Source organism: Pyrus communis, chromosome 1 (genome assembly GCF_041283825.1).
Source record: "Pyrus communis isolate YQ-2024b chromosome 1, ASM4128382v1, whole genome shotgun sequence".
Classification (NCBI taxonomy): domain Eukaryota; kingdom Viridiplantae; phylum Streptophyta; class Magnoliopsida; order Rosales; family Rosaceae; genus Pyrus; species Pyrus communis.
This window is the reverse complement of record NC_142565.1, coordinates 11,405,283-11,429,161: the sequence shown is the minus strand read 5'-3', so window position 1 is coordinate 11,429,161 and position 23,879 is coordinate 11,405,283. Positions and strand designations below refer to the sequence as shown.

The window sequence follows — 23,879 nt, the reverse complement described above, 5'->3', positions numbered from 1 at the left end:
TCTACGTCAACAATAACGGTAAATACCACACACAAACATTCTTGTGTGTGATTCTTAATGGTTCGGGATAGTAAGAAGGAGATCTTATAACCTCAAATTGATGATCTGAACTCGAAAAATCTCACTAAATATGATTTCAACAAGTTTAAATTTCATATAAATATATATTATTTCTCAAATCACAACAATAAATTTTGAGAAAATATGCGCAACCATCATCACTAGCATCCTCACCACCACTCTTATGAAATGGAACCACCATTCCTAACATCATTAAATTGTCATGGCAACCCTCATCAGCCATCGTCACCAACACCCAAACCTCATCACAACCCTCGATCATCCTCTCACCACCTTTGCCGCCACCACCATAACTACTCATTTCATAGATTTATACCTCCGTCAAGGTAAACTATATATAAATCCACAATTAATTGTCATTATGTCTAATAGGTTAGACAAATGAGAAATTTTATAATTTCTATCACTTTTTTTAGAAGATGATATTTTAAAGCGTCATTTAATAATTATTTCATTTGAATTTGAATTTTTTTTTAACAAATGACAGATTTGTACAGTGTACATTCCTTTTTTTTTTTTTTTTTCTTTTTCTCATTTACAAAGACATTCCATTCTTTTTTCTTTTACACATTTTTTTTTTCAACGGCATCTCCTTAGTGTACAAATTGTGTAGAAAACATTTACATTAAAAAAAAAAAATGATTCTATATAGTTTGAGTTTGTAATCCATTTTCTTGTCCATTCCATTTTTTCGGATCACCTAGTTCTTCTCCAGTCCATTGCCGCATTCTTTCTGAGGCTTGTTCTACCTGTAATTTCATTTCAATTAAGTGTTTTATTTTACCACAAAGTATGGATTATAAATTCATAACCATATTAATTTGCGAGATGTTTAATTAAATTTGATGGTAGGAAAAAACATTAATACTTTACCTCTTTGTTCCAATTGGTATTGTAAACGATGTACAAGAGGATCAGTGTCTGCAATAATGTCCCAAATATCATACCAATCCAAATTCCCTACAAAAAGAACGCTCGTTATTTTCATCAAGAAAAGAAAAATGTGTTTCAGCATGTCAATTAATCATAGTTTTTTATTGTTACATTATGCTAATCATTAGTTGAAAGGTTTGAACTATTAAGTTTCTTAAACTTTTGTTAGCGACAACTTTGGTTACCTCCACTCTCAAACTTGTACGGTAACCCAAAAGAAACCCTAGAGGTAGCCCAACAATATAATAACAAAACAAATTTATGTAAGCCACCAAAGCTTGCCAACCTCCTCCAACAGCAACACCTGTGAAATTTGTATTGTTATAACCTCGAGGGTTTCGATGATTTGATAATATCGTAGTCTTATATTAAATTGTCTGATAAGAGAAAATTAAGTTTACCAGATATAACTGGCTGAACACTATTAAGGAGCATTGTAACACTGAGTAGAAAGGCTAAACGAGAGACGGCTTGTTGCATCTCTTTGCTTTCAGTAAAGATGATGGCAAAATGATCCTTGGCTGCCAAGATAACCAGTGCAAAAATCATCCCAATGAGGAGAGACTCAAGGATGGTGATAATGACTGAGTATTTTGCAGCTCTAGGATGTGCTGATCCAAGCTCATTGGAGACTCGAACGCTGCAAGGAAGTAAAATTGGAGAAGGTGTACTCCAAGGAGCTAATAAGAAAGAGTAATCCAATGGAATTGGATCCCATCCAGATCCACTTTTTGGGGACCCTAGTCCTCACATCTTAATCATTCATCGTGTATCGTGTGGTCAAAAATCATTTAATTTTTTTAATTTAAAATTAAACACAAATAGTATCTTATGAAAACTGAGCACACGATATACGATGAACGGGAAGGATATGAGGATCCCTAGGATCCTCACAAAATGGTTGATGTGTTATTTATAGTTTAACCAAACATAATTATAACTATCACGTCACTTGGTCAGCTAATGGAGTACTTACGGTTTTTAATACGAAAATAAGAATTAGCAGTAAAAAGTGAAAGTTCCTTACCTTATTGCTGCATTGATCCCTATAAACAACATACCTTCCCATCCATTCACATTCATGCTGAAACAGAAAATCAACCACAGATCAGAATAAAATGATTTCGTATCAATTAATACCGTAACCTAATTAATGTACATATTATTGTGGAGGGAGGAACATTGTAGTCAATTTTTACGGTAAAAGAACAAAGGATTTTGTTACCAGATTGAAAGGGAGCCAACTGCAATAACAGGATTGTCAAGGTGTCCAGTGCGAACAATTATGGTCATGAAATACCAAATCTCCAAGCAAAGCATGACAGCTGAAGCAATAGAGAGTTTTGCAAAAGACCACAATTCCTTGAAGGCCAGCCATGACAACCCCTTCCAGTCGTCAGTACACCAACCGACTATATAGACCACCTGAGCCAATGCCATCCCCCAGGCTGAGATATCGTACGCTGCAGCTGCACCGCCGGTTCCCCACCCGAAAACTTTTATGAAGAGAAAGAGGATTCCTATGTGTGCTATCAGAGAGATGAAACCAATCCATGCAAGAACTCCAACCTTGCTCTGTGCCTGCAAGAACTTCTGAGTTGGGAAGTTGATGGCAAGGGAAAACATTTGAGGGATGGTTTGGATGGAGAATTTCCCGGCTAGGTCTGCAATGTCATCCTCTTGGCCTAGGAGTTTTAGGACTGGCGCGGAGTAGATGTAAAGTGGTAGTATAGCAATGCAGGCAGCGAAAAGGATTATCCACGAGCGCTGCATGTACACCCCTAGCATGTCTACTTGCCCAGCACCAAATGCCTGCCCGCATAGTGTTTCAAGTGCACTTGCCATACCAAGCTGCAAGTTCAACCACATTGATTGATTAGTTTTAACCATTGAATTATAGTGTGTGTGTGTGTGTGTGTGTGTGTGTGTGTGTGTGTGTGTGTGTGTGTACATACACACACACGCATATATATATATATATATATATATTTAGCGATGTTCTGATGTAATCTAACTGACGGGGAGGAGAATTTGAACTTAGGTATAGCGGGTGACACAATGCCTACCCAACCAGACTATGCTCAGGTCTGAAAAAACTAGTATATCTGATTCACTTGTAGTTATCAAATAAATACTTCTCATGAAAACCCTAAAACTCTAAATATCTACCTTCTTAAACCATGAAAATCCTTTAGATTATTTTGTTGCGAATCATGTACGTACTTGACACGCATTCAGATCGCTAAATCTTGCGGTGCAAGTATTGTAAGACTGTTTGTATGCATAACACTACTTAATCATCGTGAATGGATACGAATGCACAACAAAATAGAAAAATTGAGTATGAAAATCCTTTGGGAAATTGCAATGCAAGGAGAAGAAGCTAACCAGGAAGCCGAACGAAAAATTGGAAATGACAGAGAGAGAAATTGCAACGGCAGAGAGCTCCACATTTCCTATATGCCCAACAAAGATGTTTGTGAAGGAGTTGACACCGTAGTTGCACAATATGTTAAAGGCAATTGGCCCTGCAATTGACCAAAGCTTTGTGGTCTCTACAAAACATATGCTCTTGGCATCCTGGAAGGTGTGAATTACCGGATAATCTCCATCACTGGACCCAATGAACGCGGGAGGAGCATGGTGGAGGTCTGCAGGTTCAAGGGATGAGCCTGCGTCATCCACTTCATCAATCATCAATGTTGGACTTTGTAGCACTGCTGAAGATGATCCAGCAGAGGCCTCCACCTTAACTGGTAAATTTTCTTCCGGGGTACCTATTTTCGCAAACTTTTAAATCAACCCTTTGAATCTTTTTTTTTTTTTTTCGCTTCACCTTCGGAAGCTTGGGATTAAAGAAAACTCAGGAGATTCTGATCTCCTTGTGTTTCTTTTTGTTTTATTTAATTTTGATTTTTTTGTTCTGGTGAAGTAATCTTAAGAATGCTGCTAATATAGCTATAATTTAGGCACACCATACAAAGATATCAGCCTCGCAGAAAAAAGATGACCGAGTCTTAGTTTGTAGTGCAGTTTTCAGTTATTATTTCTTTGCAGAATTTTAGTTGTAATTGCCTTGAACCGTTTGGGTACAACAACTCAAGTCACTTACCATATAAACTTTGTACCAATATACAAAATATTAAATCAAGGACAAAGATAGTGCATATGACATTTTACCATAGTGGTGAAAAACAAAAATGTCTATGCATTATGATGTGGGTTCTATTCCTACTAAATGTTGTTGTTTGTAAAACTCATCTATGCTCCCTGATACAAATAATTTATGATCCAATAGATTCTGAATTGAGAGACCGTTTGTGGGAATGATCTTTCAATAATGACCTAAAAACTGCTTGGTTTAAATTATGAAAAATATTATGAGATGTATCTGTAGGCATTGAAATTTTGGAAATTTCGTGTTTACAGAAACATACCAAAGGTTAGTGCCATCTATGCAAAACCTTTTAACATGTTTGGGAAGATTTTTTTGTTTGTTTTTTCATTTCATGACAGTTATGACAATTCCAGAGTTGCCATAGCAATCTAGTTAGCAAGATCTTTCTCTTGTTTTTCTGTTTTTTTATATATATTTTTTAAGTTTCCTATATGGTTATTAGAGGACAGATTAGTAATTAAGAAATTGGCAAAAATGGGTGGGATGAGCACAATGGAAGGCGATAACAGCACTCATTATTATTATTCTTCTTATTAACTACATATTACATCAAATCTCGATTAAACTAATCAAAATCAAATGTTAACTAAATCAATTAATTAAATAGAGATAACACGATGGTGGCAAGGAGGCTGAAATGCCTCTTTAAATCTTCCCGGCCTCCAGAATGATGGACTGCCCGCTGGTCCTTTAAAAAAAAAAAACAAAAAAAACATATCAATCATATATTGACAATATATTGAAAGTTAATTAATTATATATATATATATATGTATAAATTAATAAATAAAGAGATCATCTCCGGATCTCTTCCACCAAAACCACCCAATCAAATGATCCGAGTCTTTGAAATTTGATTAAACGGTTAAAGTTATTATAACTTTTAAAAGGAACCCTTGTTTTTAACTGTTAAATCAGATTTCAAGGATCTGGATTACTTGATTTGATAACTTTAGTGGAAGAAATCCGAAAATGATCTCTTTCCGATTAGTAAATCCACTATTTTTCTCAAAATTTAATATAAAAAAATAATAAAACAAAATAAAAGTTAATTGTCGCACACGCATGTGGAAAGAAATAGTTTTAATAATTACAATTGGTAAATGATCATGAAGTATTAGAAAAGAATTCCATGACCTTTATGGAAAGGAAAAGGCATCATCATTTGCAAAAAGGTTTAAGGTAAAGCGACATGACGGGGGAATATCTCCCTCCATACCCACCTACCTACCTGGCCAGAGGGAATGTCAAAAATGAAATCACTGAAATTTGAGACCTACAAATATACTTGTCTTTCATGTCGATATAATGTCCCACAAAGCATCCAATAATAGTTCTCCTCCTCTGCCCACAAATTCTGACACTGCCTATATGCCTATGTAATATGTATACAGAAACATATTCACAAAACAACATCTCCCAAACCATTCACCAAGAAATACAAACAGGAAGATTTCATGAACGGAAAACTCCGCTTCGGCTGATGGAAGTCAAGTGCCTTCTACTCGTTTCAAGAAACTGCTTCCTGGATGCAATAGGACAAGTCTTATTCTCTTGGCAGCACATTCTCCCCTTTCCCATTGAACTCTTAGAAGTGAAATCTTGTCCAGTCAACTCATAGGCTCCGGTTGGGAGTATTTGATTGTCAGTATCCACCGTACTTGTAGCTGCTGCTGTACTTGCTTTTGAGCAAAGGAAGAGGGAAATATTGTACCTATGCCAAATCCAGTAACTTTCACTGGTCTCGAGTACCCAGCTATAATCCCTGCGATGGCTAATGCAGTTGAACCTGCAAGTACAAAACCCCAGTGAATCTTTCAAAAATTGTCTTAAATACGACCCTGGATCCATACCCTAACAGCATTCCTAAAGGGCAGAGCATATTAACAAAAGAAGCATGAAACATGGTGACAGATATCAATTTTAAAAATTGAGGGATAAAAAACATACCACCTTTAATGTTGTCCTTGTCAGTCCGATGGTGGAGCCTGGGATGTTTATTTTCTTTTTCTGAGGGAAAGATGAAGAAGCTCGCAAAGACTATCCTAGAAGTAGAAAGGCAAGTATCGGCAGCTTGCTTGTGCCAGCCTCTTTGAGGCAATTTAACCCAACAGTTTGGTTCATTGTGAAGGGCAACTAGAACTGCCATAGCAGAAAATACATCAATAATCTTTCAATAATAATTCAAGTTGAAATCAAGTGACGATAAAATACGAATGGGCAACTGAAAATCTAAATTCATCTAAACTAAAAACAAGAACCATGCAATAGTCAAACATATTGCTTTACCAGCTCTACTTGATTAATCTGGCACAATCTGACAAACTCATGTTAAGTAATAGTTGAGGAACAATGTTGAGTGTGCAAACAGCAGATTAACCAGAGACATATGACCAAAGCGTGTTAAGTAATAGTCAATAAACAATTTTGTCGTAGTGAATGAGAGAGCAGTGTCTTTGGGATTCTTAATCGTGGCATACTTGGCAGTCCTGACTCTCCTGAGCTATCTTTCAAGTCAAAACTTTTGAGGAATACTTTTGACGTGCATATTGATCAGAAATGCAATAATACGGAACAGAAAGCATCAGACAGAGCATATAGGCAACGAGGTATGCATGTCAATGGAGACTACGGAGTAATATTTATCTATATACACTTCAGTTAAATCAATTTATCTAAACCTAGGTAACTTATATGTACCTGAATTCATATGAGCAGTGTTGCCATCTGGCAGTTGGGGGCTCCTACCTTTGAAGAAAATCAATGGCAACGTATGCTATAGACATTGAAGAGAACCATGGCAGCATTCCAGCTAGAACAAGGCAAGGCACCAAAACCAGTAAGGTATTGCGTAATTAACCATTAGCTATATGAGTCTGCATTTAAAACAGAATTGACATTTTAAACAAATCACTCATAACATGATAATCAACATAAAAAGAAAATACTCAAGGAACCTTACTTGTGACTCAACCAAGCCCAAATAAACGCTAAAGCTAAGGACTATTCAAACCATATATTTATAAATCCAACAACACTTCAAAAAACATTTGATATTTGGCCACAATCCATCAATATTACATTTACACCAGATACTCCTTCCCAAACCATATATGAAGCGAATGAATCAATCAAATGCTTAAATGGGTTACTAGGGAAAAAAAAAATACCCATTGTGAGGAAGGGCAGAAAACACAACTGGCTTGCAATGCTGTTAGCCTTGGTCAGTAAAGCCCACTGAACTTCTTTGGTTATCATCCACAATCTCAGTCACTAGGGAAGAGCCATTACCAATAGACGATTCTGAACAACCACTAGATAATCTTGTATTGTAACCCGAGAAGTCGCTGCCATTAGATAACCCAATTCCAGAATCAGCCTTTACCCCGCAAAAAGACTCCCCCGAAACCAGTGCTTGCAACAATTTGGGTGCTGGAGGAACAGTCACTTCCACCAGCCCTTCCAACATTTTCACTACCATCCCCATTGTAGGCCGCATTGCCTCGGCATCCTGTATGCACCACACTGCCACCATTGCAACACGCTTTGCCTCCTCAATATTATATGTGCATCCGAGCCTATCGTCAATAACTTCCCTTACATTGCCCTCAATTATTTTCTGTGCCGCCCGCGGAGGAAAAAACAAACTGTCAGTTGTTTCACTTGCACCCTCTCTTCCATCTACAGATTGGCGCACCTCCACATTTCTGCGGCCTGCAAGTAATTCTATTAGTGTCATTCCATAGCTGTATACATCAGCTTTCGTGGTGATTGCCACACCAGATATCCACTCTGGCGCCATGTAACCCCTGGTGCCCCTCATTGTGGCTAATACCCGACTAAAGTCCCGTACAACTAGCTTTGCCAACCCAAAATCTGACACCTTTGCAGTGCAAGAACTATCAAGCAAAATGTTTTCAGGTTTGATATCACAATGGATTATGCACTCTCTACACTCCTCATGTAAATATGCAATGCCTCTTGCCATACCAACTGCTATCCGAAATCTAACATCCCAACTCAAATTTGGACCATCTTGACGTAGGTACACACTAAGAGCACCATTTGGCATGTAATCATAAACCAAAAGTCTATGGGAATTTTCTGAGCAGAAGCCTCTAAGTCTGACAAGATTGACATGTTGAATGTTCCCAATCGTGCAAACTTCCGCTTGGAATTCTTTCTGTCCACCACCTGGCCTGTCTAAGCGCTTCACTGCAACAATAGTAGAATCTGATAACTCCCCGTGGAAAACAGCTCCAAATCCACCATGCCCAAGTTTGTCTGAAAAACCCCGTGTTGCAGTGTCAAGTTCTTTATAAGAAAATACCTTCAAATTAAAGGTTGACATAAGCTGAACCTTTTCTTTTTCTCTCTTCTTCTTCTTCTTCTCTCGTACCTTAATAAAAATCACCACCACCACCGCCGCTACAAAGCCCAAAATTACAATTGACCCAGCAATGCTAGCACTCAAAACAACACGATTTAGCACCTTCTTCTCCAATCTTGTCGCACTTTTTTGCACCCTTAAATAGAAATCATAAGCAAATCCACTTTCGGAGCTCAAATTTTGCAAATTCGAGAGAGACCCATAATACACTCTACACACGCCAGTAATGTTATCGTAGTCCACACCTATGCAAGTACATGAAAGCAAGCATGTGTGCTGACAATCGTCAAAGTTAATTCTATAAGGCTTACTATAACTTCCAACATATCTCACAACACCAACCTTGTCAAACCTATCATCCCTCTGACCACAAGCCACTCCCTCATTAAACACCCGGCGGCAACCCCCCGAGTAGTCCCCTAAGTTCCAACTAGACTCATCCACCGGCTGAAAACCGGAGTCACACTCACATGGCCTAGGTGTTTCACCATTGCAAACCCCAAAAGGCCCACACATACCAAACACTCTGCACTTTTTCTCAGGCTGAAACCAAAACGTGTTCCAGGTCTGGGTTGCCCAAGTGAACTGCCTGAGCTGACCCGATGGGTCCATCTGGAACCGGGTCAGAGGCAGGTCCAACCGGCCATCCAGCGGCGACTCAGTGAACCCGAACGACGCCGTTGGCGTGAATGGGTCGATAAAATGGAACTTATATATGTAAGGCACCGTCATTTGAGGCACATTTGCGAAGGCATTACCGGTCCAATTCCCAGTTGTCCAGTAAGTTGCAGTACCATTAAAAACGAGCTCAAACTCACCGTACTCCGGCGGTCTCAGCCGCAAAGAATACAAACCCGGCGCAGGGTCTATGTAGCTCCGCCAACACGTAAGCCCTCGCTCGCTCGTCAGATTCATCCCCGGAAGCCACGTGTCAGTCGGGTAATCGAAGCTCTGCCACGCGACGGTGCCTCCCTGGGTAAGCAAAACCAGATTGCCATTCTCCAAAAGCTTGACGCTAACGCCGATCCCCGCGTTCGTGCTCGACCACACGATTGAGTTACCGGATTCTTTGACCACCAACCGACCCGACCCGGTGATTTCCAAGCTCGAGGAGGTGAGATTATTGACGGGTCGGTCCCGGTTCGCGACCCAGACGTAAGTCGGGACCGGAATCAGAGCATACCAAATGCCCAAGTACCATTTGGGACTTTCGTCGTTGGTGGAGAAGAAGCCGAGTGCAAAGGTCCGGTTGGGGCTCGAGAGCGTCGCGTTCCCAAAGATTACAACTTCGCTGTTCCTCGCCATTGGGTACTGTAAATTCGGGAGCTTCGCCGTCGCCGTCGCCGTCGCGGGTACGGGAGACCCGTTTGTGCTGCGCGTGGGGGAGTCAGGAAAGTCGGGGAGTTTGGCTCTGGTGTAGAACTGGGATTCGATTCGGGGTGACAATTCGTCAATGGGGATGGCGTTTGTGGGTTTTAGAAGAAAGGCTTGGAGTAGAAGAAGCAGAAGAGAAATGGGCAGCATGGAAGAAGCCATGGCGGGTGGCGGCGACGGCGGCCGTGGTGAAATTTCATTCATTTTGTTTCAGTATTGGAAGTGTTTGGTTTCCGAGAAAACATTATCCGGGAAAAAAGGCCATGGTGCTGTTGATGGCTGAAGCCTCAATTCACTGAAAAAGCACCGACTTCTTTTTGGTCAGAGAGAGGGAGGGGGAGAGATTAAATCTGTAAAAGCTGCCAAGGCACAAGGGAAAAAGGTCTGACAAAAAATATATTTAAATAAATATATATATTTTTTAAATAAACCTGAGATTCCACTTCAATGCTACGAGGATAAATGGAAGGGCTTCACGAAACGACAATGGAAATAAGGATAATGCTGGTGTGTAAATTTGATTTAAAATTTGGGAGTCTTAGTCAGAGATTTTTGATATTGTTTACTTTTAACGTCAATAACATTTTTATTTTAAAAAAATCATTTTTGGTACTAATTATTTACAATATTTTTTTATCATTTTGGTTAAAACTCAAAGTTTTCAAAACATTTTCATTAATTTTCTGTTAAAATTTTGATCTTCTCATACAACTCTAAAAATAATAATTTAAACTAATTCCAGTCATTTAGTAACCGTAGAATGGAGCCACTTAGTATTAAGGTCTAGTAGTGTTCTTCTTCATTTGTAAGTAAGAAGTCTTATGTTTGATTCTCGTCAAAAGCGAATTTGAACCACATTATTGTTAGCTCATTGTGAAGTTAAGCCAACCCTCTTTCCCTTACCTTACCCCCTATATCTTAGTGTAGATAATATTTTTTGTTAAAAAAAATGATGGTAGAATGAAATAGTTTTTCTCAAAAAGAGTCAAGACGTGTACGTGAAATTACTGAAATACCTTATTGTTCTTGCTCTTTTACATTGAGTGTGTTTATTTATGTAAAGGAAATTAAAGGTAATTTTCTTTATTTTGTTACACAAAAAAAAATAATAATAATAATTATGCTTTAAATTCTTACTCCTATATTATGGCTAATATAGATTCATTCTTTTTTTAACGGGATGTGATTTACAAGTTTTCTTAAGCACATAATGTTTGTCCAAGAAATAAGGTAAAAGAGAAATTGTGTACAAAAAAGACAGATATTATTGCCTTTTTAATCCTCAGTTGATTAGTCAGAAAATTTTGAAAATGTATTATTGTTTGGGTCCAAAATAATATTGTTGGGCCGAGTGTAGGTTTGTGCTCGGACCAAAGCCGTGTCAAAAGTACTATGGGCTGTCTGGTGATTGCGGGCCATTCAGCAGGGATGGTTGAGTCCTATCACAAGAAGGAGTAGTTCAGATAAGCAAAGGGGTCGAGGAAGTCCTAGTGCAATTAGGATTCTCGACTAACAATGAATAAAGTCCTAAAAAGGGGTGAGTTCAAAGTCCTAGTGGGAGTAGGGTTGTTCGAAGCAAAGTTGGAACAAAACAAGGAATCCCAGTCCAGATATGAGTTTAATTCAATCTCAAGAAGGAGTTGGTGCTATAAATACAAGACATCATGCAACAATTCGGGACCTTCAATTCAACACACAACTGCCTTGCGCAAAACCTCTCAAACATCTTGAGATTTTTATTTTCTTTTTCCCGCCGACACATCTTCAGTTTGGATAAACAGCACTGTGGAGGCAACTGGCGAACACCTTCAGTTTGGATAAACAGCACTGTTGCCGTAGAATCAGTCGACCGAACATCACCTTTAGTTTGGATAAACAGCACTGCGTCGAGGCTGACTGGTTACCTATCCAAGTCTTGGTCGAGAAGGATTTTCGAATCCTTATTGGCAGAGGTCATCTTATTAGCCTTCTCAGCGAAGTAAGGTGTTACGAGTTACGACATTCGGCGTACTGGACGCTGAGGGATTTTATGATTGGATACTCAAAAGTGAGTTTCAGATTTGGCATTCTGACAGCCGAACCACATTCACCATCAAGACATACATCACCTTTGAATACTTGTGTCCATATAGTCTGGTGTCGATTCGACGTGCTTATACTCTTACGAATATAATCACTGTGACCGAATCGGGCGTCAACGATTTGCGAACTTCGCAGAACTAGCAGCCTCGTCTTCAGGCTCGAGAATCCAAATGCCGAGATTTGTTCCTTCCTCGGTTGCAGTTGCAAGATAAAGAAGTCATCAACGCGCTCAATGCAACATCAACAAATTTTACTCCTCAGCCGAGCTCGGCCGACAACTTGGCACGCCCTGCATTCAACCAAAGGATGTAGTTAACTTATTAGTTACTCGGCCTGCGAGCCACATAGGCTTTGTAATTTTTAGGATCAACAATTATGTAACTCAGTTGAAATTTGATTACATGCTTGCTAATTACTTATTTAGAATAAAAACTATAATTGTCTAATTCTCGATTTTTCATGTATTTACTAACATATAAAAATTAATAAAACCCGAGAATGACTATGTTTGTTCCATAAGACACAAGAGCTTGATTCAAAATGTAATTGGCGGGCACTGCAATAATCACACTCCCAAAAAATGCATTACCTACTCCTATATATCCTTTGAAATTCTCCTTACTATCTTATATTGGTAGGAAAATAAATATAAGTCGAAGTAGCTTTCACGAAAGGGACAAGAAAACCACTCTTGTGATGGAGGGTATTTTGGTAAAATAATTGGTCAGAAAAGGTAATGGTGGGGGACAAATGTTCTCTTAAGTCCACTCACGCGGGAGGTCATCTCTTTTTCAAGTTTCAAAGTTTCAACAGGGGAACGGAAAATATCGAATAAAGAGAATTTTAAATTGGAAACTAAATATTGACAAAAAAAATTGGAAATTAAATAATAAGTTCCGTATGGAAAAAAGAAATTAAAAATAAGGAGAGTGGGGACCAAGAATTAGGGGAGGGTTGGATCCCAACAGATCTAAATATTTATAATTTTCCTTTTCGATAAATGTTCTAATTTTTTATTTTAGAGATTAATTTATCTTAATCATTTATTGTATATTATGCGTTTAACTTTCGTTAAATATTAGGAGAAACTTGATATGTAGGAATAGTCCAGTTTATTAAAATAAGTCCAATTTGTTATATTTAATTATTTAATTATTAATAATTATCTGTTCAATGATAAGATTTATTATAAAAATCAAATTTTTTCCCAATTATCTCTTTAATTATTTCTTTTTATTTATCTTTTGCTTATTTCTCGTTCTTCCTTGTGCTTTAAACCCTATTTATAGATTTTATTTTTAATTTTTATAATCAACCTATATCACAGGTTAATTATATTTATCTACCTATATGACTGATTCTTTTTTTATAATCAACCTGTCTCAGATTAATGTGTTTTGCTTGTAGGTATGTTATGTTTTTTTCTACCTTTTAATTAGGTTTTATATCTCACGTATAGGTATTATATACATTCATATATTTGTTACTTGAGTTAGCGTAAAATGTTTTGCAGATAAATTTATGTTAATATATCAGTTTTTTTGTTATAAGATATTAAATATATTTTTTTAGAGTTGGAAAATGCATAATATTAGAAGATTTTAATTGATTTTTAATATTTTTAGAAAACATAAAATGAGTATAAAAGAAATAAAAACATATAATTAGATAACTGGATTCATTCTTAAAAATACTTTATATTTTTTAATCTGAATCTAAAAAACTCTAAATATTATTTATGTTGAATTTTAAATAAAAATTTAAAATAATTTAACGCAGGATGATAAATGAAAATGATCGGAATATAATCCTATTTCAGAAAAAGTAGTGGCAGAGTCATTGACAAATCTTTTCGTCCTGTCTTTGTCCATGTGCTGCGCGTGCCTTGGAAAAATCTTTGAACTTTGCGATTCTATTTTTTGCTTTTTTAAAATTTGTCTTATTAATCATCACGCTAATGATGACCTAATTGTAAAGGTTAAGAATTAAGTGGTCCAGCCATCATTCCGTTTTCTTCAAATAGAACACGTAACCTATGTCGTTAAGTATTAAAGATGGAGTGTTTATTCAAAGATTAAGAATATATAATAAGGTTATGCTTCACTTGTGATTGATTTTGATACGTTACCTGTCACTTAAGTTTTAAAGTTTAAGCGTCCGTGAGAGCTTGAATAATTTAGTGTTATCTTTTCAAAAGACGTTCAATCATCTGAGATGTCGTCCAATAATTAGTTGTGTTTAAAACTTTTAAACTATCTCCAATCCTTAAGTTAAAACTTGAAATTTAGGTTTTAAATTTCCCCAAACTTACTCAATAGTTGGCTCTAAAATAAATTTTGAGTTAAAACTGACTTTTGGGGGCAAATACCAACCAAGATTTGTCCTAATTTAAAGATCCTAGCCCACAGTGCGCATAGATGCGCCTAGAATAAAGGAGGTCGCACAAGCTTGATGCGCCCAACATGCACGCACTGATAGGAAGTGAGGCCTACCCTGACAAGGTTGTTGTCCACCCAGAACGAGCCCAACGGAATTAAAACTTATTGATAACCTAAATCTTCTGAGTTAAAAATTTAGGTTTTAACTCCAAACATTAGAATTGGTCTTACGAGATGTAAAAAAACATGAAATATGGTGTTTTTATTTCTAGTGTTTGGAAACAACGACAATGACAATTCTTTATTTGAACATCAAAACAACATCATTTCTCGAAAGCATTAATACAAAAGTTTAATAATTGATATGGTTTATTGTAAATGTAAAATTCTCGCATTCAAGCACTCACAGTTTTGTGTTCGAATTTTTTTTTTTTTAAGATTTTCAATATTGCTTGTATAAAAAAGAAAAAGCTTGTTATATATTGGGGACAAGTACGTTTTACTAGTAGACAAGTCCTTGTTTTCACAATAACCAAGTGAGAGAAGGTTTCCAAATGTTTCCCTTTGTGATAACAAGAGGCTCGCTTTGTGCCTCTCTGAGTCTCTTGTATGCCACCAGCTCATCCTTAATCTGCATTGTTTATACGCAGGTACGCTTTTTCCCATTTCTTGGAAGTTGAAGCAGACAGTTCAACAAAAATTAAGCTGAAAGCAAGGGTTCCGAAATTCTAATTCGAGTTCGAACTCATACGGTACGTTGCAATCCTTAGGACCGCCAGTTCTGATTTGGTGTAACGTTTGACCGGGAGGCCAAAAGTACGATGTCGCCTCATGTTATAGCAAGACTGCATGAGGAGAAAAATTAGTATATCATCAATGTACAGTGAGACACCTCCTAATTTGTTTTCCGCTTTTTGTTTTCAGTTTGCATTTTGTGTACCATTCAACATCCACTTCCACATCTCTCCCACCATTTTACCTCGGCCCTTCTTCCTATTTTCTCCTCTTATCTCGAACGAAAAAACAAAAACGAAATGATTATCAACGAAACCCTTAATTTCCCAAATGTATATAAGATCAACTTTGTGTGGTATACTTTTCAGGACTAAATTTCTTGATCATTGCATGCTTTTATACATGAGACAATTTTTCCAAATCAAATCCACCCACAAAGTAAAAGAGATGTGATTTACACAAATTACAAATTTAAGGACTGCAGTGTATGATCAAATCCGGCAGCAGACAGCAACAAATGGGCAACAGAAGGGTTCCTACAACAAACTAGAGATATGTACATAGCGGAACTGCCGTTACCTTGGTTCCACAGGAAGGCCTTGTTCTTAACCTCTTGGTTGCTCCACTTTAAATCTAGAGGCCTGTCTGAGAATTTGAATCAAGCTATAAACATAGGGAAAGAGACTTTGCCGCCATCAACTGACCCGCTAATACAGCTAACTAAAGAGATTCGGTGCAATCTTCAATTTGAGCATGACCGAAATTATAAATGAATCTGCAGGCCACACATCCCTGGCAAGTTTCGAAACAAAGCGCTACTGTCGGTCTAGAGTCTACTGAGTTGGCAATCTCTGGCTTCAAGCAGCAAATAAACTTTGATTTTACAAAAGAACGAGCTACAAACTACAAGGTTTGGTCAACTGCCAGTTCCTGAAATATCAGAGGAGAAACTTTAAGTTGCAAGCATAAGGGCTTTAAATACCACATAAGACAAACTCAGACAGATTTGATGACTCAATAATTAGCACCTAGGGTTCATCCAGTCAACAATTAACTAGGCTCACCCTTACAATTGTAACCGTTCCGTAATCATCATTCCACCAAAAATCAGGTGCATCAGTAATTTCTACTCTTCTTTTACCTTCTTCATTGGTGAAATGACTTCCTGTGCAAGCATTGTTGACAGATGAATACCAAAGGCACTATCTAGAAAAACGAACTCCTTTCCATGACAATCTGATGAAAAATATATAATAACTGCACGTATCACTTATTTTAAAAGGCAAACCTGATCACATATAGGACAGGCATCACTTCTTTCCATCCACTCAAGGATACACGAGAGGTGATAGTGGTGCTTGCATTTTGTGATAAACTTTGGATTCTCGGTTTCATACTCTGCGAGTGGAGAAACAAGATTAATCATTAGCTGCCCGCAGTTAAAAATAGCAAAGTGAAGCAAAAAGGGATTTTCTCTTCTATTGATGGTAAAGTACCTTCGAGACAAATAGGACAAACATCCTCGTCTTCTTTTTCTAAACCATGAGGTTCATTTGATTTTGAAAGTCCTAACTTCTTCGGTGAGATATCCAAAGAACTTTCTTGAACTTTGCAGTCTGATTCCCCAAGATCTCCACAAGTAGCGGAAGTATCAAAACTACTGCAACTAATTGTTTCCCTGGCAGAATCAGAATCTGTTGATCCAAAGACCATATCATATGGCAAAGGTGGAGGAGGGGGTCTGTAAGAGTCAGGTATTGATGATTCCAAATCCCAACGAACCAGAAGTCCTGCACTGATTGCGGAGGCTGTGACATCATGAGATCTTAACAACTCTTGCTCTTCCAAAACCGGAGGACACTGAAGAAAAGAGGTTTTAAGAAAGGAAAGAAAGATAACTAAGAATGAAATGTTAATGCATATATAGTAAACCAATACAATAGCAAAAACAAGCAACTCTCCTAATAACATGTGATAAAATTATTTCCTCTATCAGCCCGAAACAGTCAGGTACTCAATGAAAACAAACTATAATAACAAAAGAGATGTTAGAGTGAGAAGGGAAATACACAGACATAGATATATACAGGTGCTCCATGCAGTTGCACACGAGCTTTTCTGGAAGAACAGCAACAACCTCCCATTCTCTGCAGTTATTCTTGTTATGCACCCAACACAAGTGTAGATAGGGGCATTGGTTTCTGTTATTTAGCATCATAGGCGACTAAGTCAATTGCTATAGATTCAAAATAATTAAAATGTTACTATGAGTTAAGAAGATTACATACTACAACGTTAAAAGGATATTATGTTACTAAAACATAAAAGAAGCCACTACAAAGTGCTTAAAATATTTAATTAACCTTCGCAAAGAGGCAAGAATAAGAAATAAGAGTTTACAGGTAGTAAATATGGTCTCAAACAGGCAGAAACATGTAAGCTGCAAAATTATCGACCAGCCAACAAAATAGTCGGTAAATTATGAAGAGACGATGTAATTAGCTTTTCAGACTGTGCAAAACTGATGGTTTCATGATCCCAAAAATTTTAAATGGGATTTTACGTTGTTAATTGCAATCAAATAAGAACTGCAACTATAAAAGAAAAGGGGTTATCACAAACACCCATCTGTTAAATTCTCAGCCATTCCAGATTCACCGAAGTATGACATTTAACTTGAAGTGCTTAATGCTCATGCTTATGGGGGACTAAGGTGACATGTTTTTCTGTATGCAAACTATAGTTACTAGAGCAATCAATAACACAGGACAGACAAATATTGGCGTCAGTTTTCCGGAACTAAAAGCTCCCGCCCACAATGCCATCACTCGAGAAAGCTAATCCTATGAATTAATGCGGCTAAAACCACGATACATACGAAATATTTCTAAGCATGCAGTACTAGAAATTAGTGATGGCGTTGCACTTTGAATTCGTATGCAATCACTAGCAATCGAACCTAATCTTAAAGTATTTTTAGCATGAGAACAACAGGACAACCTGTAGAATCCCCAATATGCTTCCTTTGCTAAAAGGAACAATAGAAGCACAAAGCCTTTGAGACCCTCTTCAATTCCAAACACTCATTCAACTCTCACAATGCTTTTCTACTAAGCAATTAAGACAAACAAAAGCCCCAATTGAAAAAAAAAAAACTGAAAAATCACTCGAAACAAAACAGTAAACCGCCCCCCCCCCCCCCCAAAAAAAAAAAAAAACAGAAAAATAGCGAACAAGAAACCCAATTGAATCAAAGGCTGCAAACCCACAAATCCAATCAAAACCCAGATGCAAATTTCACAAAATTAAGAAAACCCAAACAAGAAAATTAGTTCTTGCACACAAAAACCCAGATAAATAATTAATCAAAATTTGCGAGCCTTAAACGAAAAGAGCAAAAGCTTTTACCTGTGGAAACTGGAAAGATAGCGTTTTGTGGAAAGAAATATCCAGTCGGTGAAAGAAGGAAATTAAAGAATCGCTTTTGGCCTTTGTGGGAAGTTGCTTTCTGCGTTTGCACAGTATGCGCTCCACTCTCATATGAGTCATATCCCTCTCTCTCGCCTCGCGTACGCTGATGCTGATGCTCTGGCTGTGTAGTGCACGTCTCTATTAACCACTTGTTACTCTTAAATTATAATTATTTAATTTAATTGATTGGTTAAGTTTGTGATTAACCACTTAGTTCATTCGTGGTTCATGCATTTATGGTTATGGAGTTGAAGGATGACGTGGTATGGTGGATGGGAAGTAGGGTTGGCAACGGGGGCGGACATGGTTCAAATATGTCATCTCATGAATCCGTTTATTTTTTTCGAACTCGAAACCGTAGAATCTCCTAACGGAGATCCTCTATAACCAAACCTCGTTGGATAATGAATTTCCCATTGTTCAGATCGGTTACCTACGAGGATCTGATTGGACTGGTTAAATTGCCATCGATAGTGGAAAGTGGGGTTTTCCAATGGGTTAAATCAGTTTTTGAGGAAAATAACAAATTTTAGAAAGCGTGACTATGAAGGACTTTACATAAACGAGTTATCGGCATAGTGACGTTTCGTTCTAATAACACAATGTGATGTGTGTATAACTGGAATGTTATATAATGATAAACTCGTTCTATGCAAATTGCTCTCTGAAGCCTCAATCCATTACACTTTGTTTACTTTACTTTTCAAGTGAGTGACAAATTTTTTTCTAAGCTTCTAGTACATTATGTTCGTATCTACGGTTAATTTGGTATGTTTTCTTAAATAGTTGTCGAATATTCGAACTTGAAGTATTTTTTAGAAAAAAAAAATGTCAGTATAATACAAAGATGAGTTAGTTCTTAATTCATTGTGTTTAACAAACCATAAAAATGATAAAATTATTTTTGTTGAACAAGATGACAATTTTAGACATGAGTGAGTAGATTTTAATCATTACTTAACACAAACTTGTATAAGTGTGGAGTCCTATAATTTCTGAATTTTATGCACCTTTTTCCAGTCGTGCTCATTTGATTAAACTTTTAGACTCTCCTTTTATTTAGTTTTGCTTAAAGGGGAACATTTTTATTTAGCTTAGGTTAAGCTAAGTTTGGGTTGAAATTATTTCACTACGAACCTTATACATTTTTTTTATTAACCCATTTGGACTAGGAAAGTGAGGACAAATGGCTTTCTTGGAGTGGCAAAGTTCGCCATGTAGTTCACTCACCATGCCGACCTAAGGACACTAATATGATCATTAGCTTGTTTGGTGAAAAGTATGTAGCTTAGGTGTTATCACGGAGGGCTTTTAGAGTGCTTAGTAAGCACTTTAGGGTGATGACTATTGAAACCTATGTTGATGACTAATCAAGCCTATGGCTAATGTGGAATGGTGGATTAGCAATTGAAGTTGAAACTTATAACCAATGAGAACAACTTTTGCCGCCTTATTTATGGTATAAATAGGAGCAATGCTCCATTTGTGTTTTTTTTTTCCTTTTGCAAAATGCAATACGTACCTTGCATAGAAAGTGTGTAAGAGAGTGTTAAAGGAGATAAGCAAAAGAAGTACTTGTGTAATAAGAGGAGATGGTCGAGGTAGGGGAATTTGGGGAATTAATTGATTACATTTGTTACTTGTGAAATATTGTTATGTGAACTTTAGATATATTCAACTATTAACTTAGATGTGCTTTATTATGTGGTATATTATATAATGGCATGATCATTATCATTTGTCAACGAAGTAAGGGAATTACTTATGTTGGGGGAAATGTGGAAATTAGCTTCTGTGTAGTTGAGTTTGTTCATTGTGAAACCAGTTCCATGTGAGCCCGATGTGCACAGTAGAATGGGATATCGATGAGAATTGTCGATGTGGGTGATTTAGGCTGGAGATCAATGAATCAGATAAGATGACTAGCAAAAGGGGTTATGAACTTGAGTTAGTTGATGGGGGTTATTCTATATATTAAAGCACTCGGGACCACAGTGGTAAAATGCATGGTATGAGACATGCAGGTCTGGGTGCTTCAATATATAGATTAACGGGTTGGGTAGAAAATAAGTATTGTTCTTGCATTATATTACTCATAAAACATTTGTAACATTAATAATATTAATCACTTGAGACCTTGGCCCCTTACTGAGCTTTTAGCTCACCCCTTATTAGTTGTGTTACTGGAGATAGGAATCTAGTGGCTGACAAGGAAGAAAGAGACTGCATATAACTTTTTAAGGAGTTGTTGTCGTTTTCTTTTATGTGTAACGACTATGTAAATTATTTTGTTTAATGAAACATTTTAGTTCAACACAGTCACCTGTTATTACCCTTAAGTTACCTTTTTTATTCATGCCCCAAAAAAAAAAAAAAAAATTTAGGGCGTGATAATAAGTCTTGTTGAAATAAACATATCTGTCAAGATGCAGACTACCTGCATTTGGACAGAAAGACCTATGAAGCTTCACTGTTCTCTGGGATTGTCTTTGCGCCTTTTCTACTCAGCTTAGGTGGAAGGCGAAGAAGGCCCCTTCCAGGGGAGCCCAAGCAATCAATGAGATACTACTTTGGAAGAACTAGAATTCTAACCTTGTGTCAAGATTTACGGATCAAGGGACAGTCTCAAGTAGAAGAGTTTAATCATTACTTAACACAAACTTGTATAAATCACTTAGCACTACAATCTAGTAGTATTTATTTTTATCTGTAAGAGTGAGAAGTTTTAAGTTCAAATATTATGAATAACGAGTTTGATACCAACTTATTTCTTTATTTGTTAATGCAAATATATCGTTATATAAATAAAGGAACAATTAGTTTTCGGTCCCTAGTTTTTAATGTTCATTGACTAAGACCTTATTAGTTTTTTGATTTTGATCAAAGTCTCTAGCATTAATATATTAATAAATTACATGTAAGTTACATAATTTTTATAAAAAAAATAAAATTAGTAATTGATTTAGAGTTTTAATACTCACATCCTTATTAAACTTCTAAATAATTTTCAATTCAAACATTTCCTAAATATAAAAAATAAAATTAGAATAAGTTTGTACCCATTAAATTTTTATAAAAAAATTTCAATTTTTTAATCTTATATGTATCCATTCTTAAATATACCAATTTGTTAAAAATGTACCCTTTTTAATTTAAAATGTACCCATTGTTTATATAAAATTTCATTCAATCTTTTCTCTAATCCATTTTTTTAAACTTATATGGGTTCATTCTATTTCATTGATTTGAGAATATATCTATATCAAGTTTAATAGAAGAAATTTAATAATGTAATTATGCCTAATATCTTTTTTTTTTTTTTTTGTGCTTTTGAAAAATGTACCCATACATTGGTACAATAATTTTTTAGTTAGTTTTGATGAAAGTACCCATATACGCGCGCGCGCGCGCGCACACACACACATAGACACACACAAAATATATTGGAGAGTATAATTCATCTTTAATTTTTTTTAATCCCATAAATTGTGGGTTTTATTTAAAATATCATTAATATAAATACCTACAAATTTCATTTTTAATTTAAAAATATAATAACCTATATAAAAATACATTATTACATTAATATCGAGGACTTCGATCAACAACTAAAAACCACAAAGATTTTAGTCAAAGAACATTGGTAGTTAGGGACTGCATCCAAAGTGACCCCAAATAAAACAAGAACATGTATAAACAATCCAATAACATGGAGGCAAAACAAGAGATGAGTTATTGTTTGAAACGCAAGCAATTGAAATTTGACATGACAAATCTTTCGTGTATTAATGGATGGAAAATGACTTTTTCCTTATCTTTTCATGTGTATAAATACAGTGAATTATTTTCTTTCATTGTTTTGTCGATGTTTTTAAAAAAAATTTCGGATGTCTACATGTGCACATCGAGATGACAATACATAAGTTAAACTTATTTGGGCGTGTCAATGCCTCAACTTGTTTATTTATAGCATCTCCTTACCAAGCCTAACCGTACCATTTATATATACTCTACCCAAACAAAGTCTCACTTTACCTTCAAAGTAGCTGAACCATAAATCTATCACCCAATCCTAATCCGAATCCTAATCCTAATAATAACAACTAACAATTGTACTCATCAGGTTAGTAAAATTACAGGAAGAGAGGAAATATAAATAGTTTTTTTGGTAACGATATTCAAATGATTTTTATTCGCTGTAGAAGTTGCTCATATCTTTAACAATTGTTTCTATGTAATTATTTTGTCATTAAAAGTTAATTTTATTTGGACGAAAAACGTGGATGAGAGGAAGGTAGGAGGAAACTGATACGGTTTACATGGCTGGGAGGGAGAGAACGAAAAAAAGTATAATAATTATTTTGTATGTAATTTCCTATATTACCCAAAACTTTTGTTTTGGTTATTTTTCTTTAGTTTTGTTGATACAGTTATAATGACATTTTAACCCTTTTTCAATTAACAAAGGGTTCTAATATTTTTTGTTATTACATAATTTGCTTACAATAATAATATTATTTTTAATCTATTATTAGAATGAATCTTTAGGAGTGCCACATGGTCAGATTTGTTAATCTGTCCAATAGGAATTTTTCAAATTGTCCTGGGTGGAACTAAACTAACCAAAAATCAGAGAAATTTGTGTCCGTGAGAAAGAGGAATGTTATAGAAAAGTAAACCAGATAAAAAGATGGCAACTAGGGTTGCTGTTTTCATGATTATATAGTTTTAAGACATTATAAAGTTTTAAGACCTCAATGGATCTATGATAAGATTATTTATTTACAACGGAATGGGAGACAAAGTCAACAGATCTTACTGAATATAAAATATTATGGCTACACAAACCGTTGAAGGTAGTTCTAGATCTAGCCGCCTAAAACGAACTAATGCGGGGAGTTTATTGAAACCATTGAATTCAGAATATGATCCACGAAATAATTTGATCTATGGACAACATCATTGTGGTAAAGGTCGTAATGCTAGAGGAATCATTACCGCAGGGCATAGAGGGGGAGGTCATAACCGTCTATACCGTAAAATCGATTTTCGACGGAATGAAAAAGACATATATGGTAGAATCGTAACTATAGAATACAACCCTAATCGAAATGCATACATTTGTCTTATACACTATGGGGATGGTGAGAAAAGATACATTTTACATCCCAGAGTAGAAGATCTTGAGTGCGGCACCTGTTGGTGGTGGGACATGAAGTGGTGTGAGGGGATGAAACACAAAATGGGGCCGGATAAA

General features: G+C 36.3%; 3 protein-coding genes across 13 annotated transcripts; all 3 read right to left on the bottom strand.

The window, feature by feature from the left end:
- Window positions 1-430: 430 nt before the first annotated feature.
- LOC137719478 (protein DETOXIFICATION 34-like) lies at window positions 431-3,939 on the bottom strand. The gene is made up of 7 exons (XM_068458515.2): window positions 3,403-3,939; window positions 2,240-2,865; window positions 2,042-2,098; window positions 1,416-1,654; window positions 1,200-1,318; window positions 955-1,041; window positions 431-830 (listed from the first exon to the last, which is right to left on the bottom strand). The coding sequence occupies exons 1-7, from the start codon at window positions 3,709-3,711 to the stop codon at window positions 726-728; spliced, it is 1,542 nt and encodes a 513-aa protein (XP_068314616.2). The 5' UTR covers window positions 3,712-3,939; the 3' UTR covers window positions 431-725.
- A 1,498-nt stretch (window positions 3,940-5,437) lies between these two features.
- On the bottom strand, window positions 5,438-10,384 carry RLK4 (receptor-like protein kinase 4). 5 transcript variants are annotated; one of them, XM_068459305.2, is made up of 4 exons: window positions 7,363-10,384; window positions 6,893-7,068; window positions 6,143-6,334; window positions 5,438-5,981 (listed from the first exon to the last, which is right to left on the bottom strand). In XM_068459305.2, the coding sequence occupies exon 1, from the start codon at window positions 10,158-10,160 to the stop codon at window positions 7,407-7,409; it is 2,754 nt and encodes a 917-aa protein (XP_068315406.2). In that variant the 5' UTR covers window positions 10,161-10,384; the 3' UTR covers window positions 5,438-5,981; window positions 6,143-6,334; window positions 6,893-7,068; window positions 7,363-7,406. The 5 variants fall into 5 exon arrangements, with proteins under 5 accessions (XP_068315406.2, XP_088553489.1, XP_068315407.2 ...); XM_088697363.1 differs by having other exon boundaries at window positions 6,146-6,334; XM_068459306.2 differs by having other exon boundaries at window positions 6,941-7,068; window positions 7,363-10,348.
- A 4,480-nt stretch (window positions 10,385-14,864) lies between these two features.
- On the bottom strand, window positions 14,865-18,751 carry LOC137720456 (putative E3 ubiquitin-protein ligase RHB1A). 7 transcript variants are annotated; one of them, XR_015964432.1, is made up of 7 exons: window positions 18,560-18,724; window positions 17,227-17,352; window positions 16,648-17,011; window positions 16,440-16,549; window positions 16,216-16,316; window positions 15,731-16,081; window positions 14,865-15,261 (listed from the first exon to the last, which is right to left on the bottom strand). XR_015964432.1 is itself a non-coding variant. In XM_068459526.2 (5 exons), exons 2-5 carry the CDS (start codon window positions 17,293-17,295, stop codon window positions 16,055-16,057), a joined length of 570 nt encoding a protein of 189 aa, XP_068315627.2. In that variant the 5' UTR covers window positions 17,296-17,352; window positions 18,560-18,751; the 3' UTR covers window positions 15,513-16,054. The 7 variants fall into 7 exon arrangements, 2 of the variants coding, with proteins under 2 accessions (XP_068315627.2, XP_088553502.1); XR_015964433.1 differs by lacking the exon at window positions 14,865-15,261 and adding an exon at window positions 15,285-15,421; XR_015964431.1 differs by lacking the exon at window positions 14,865-15,261 and having other exon boundaries at window positions 15,513-16,081; window positions 17,227-17,387; window positions 18,560-18,725.
- Between the last annotated feature and the right edge of the window lie 5,128 nt (window positions 18,752-23,879).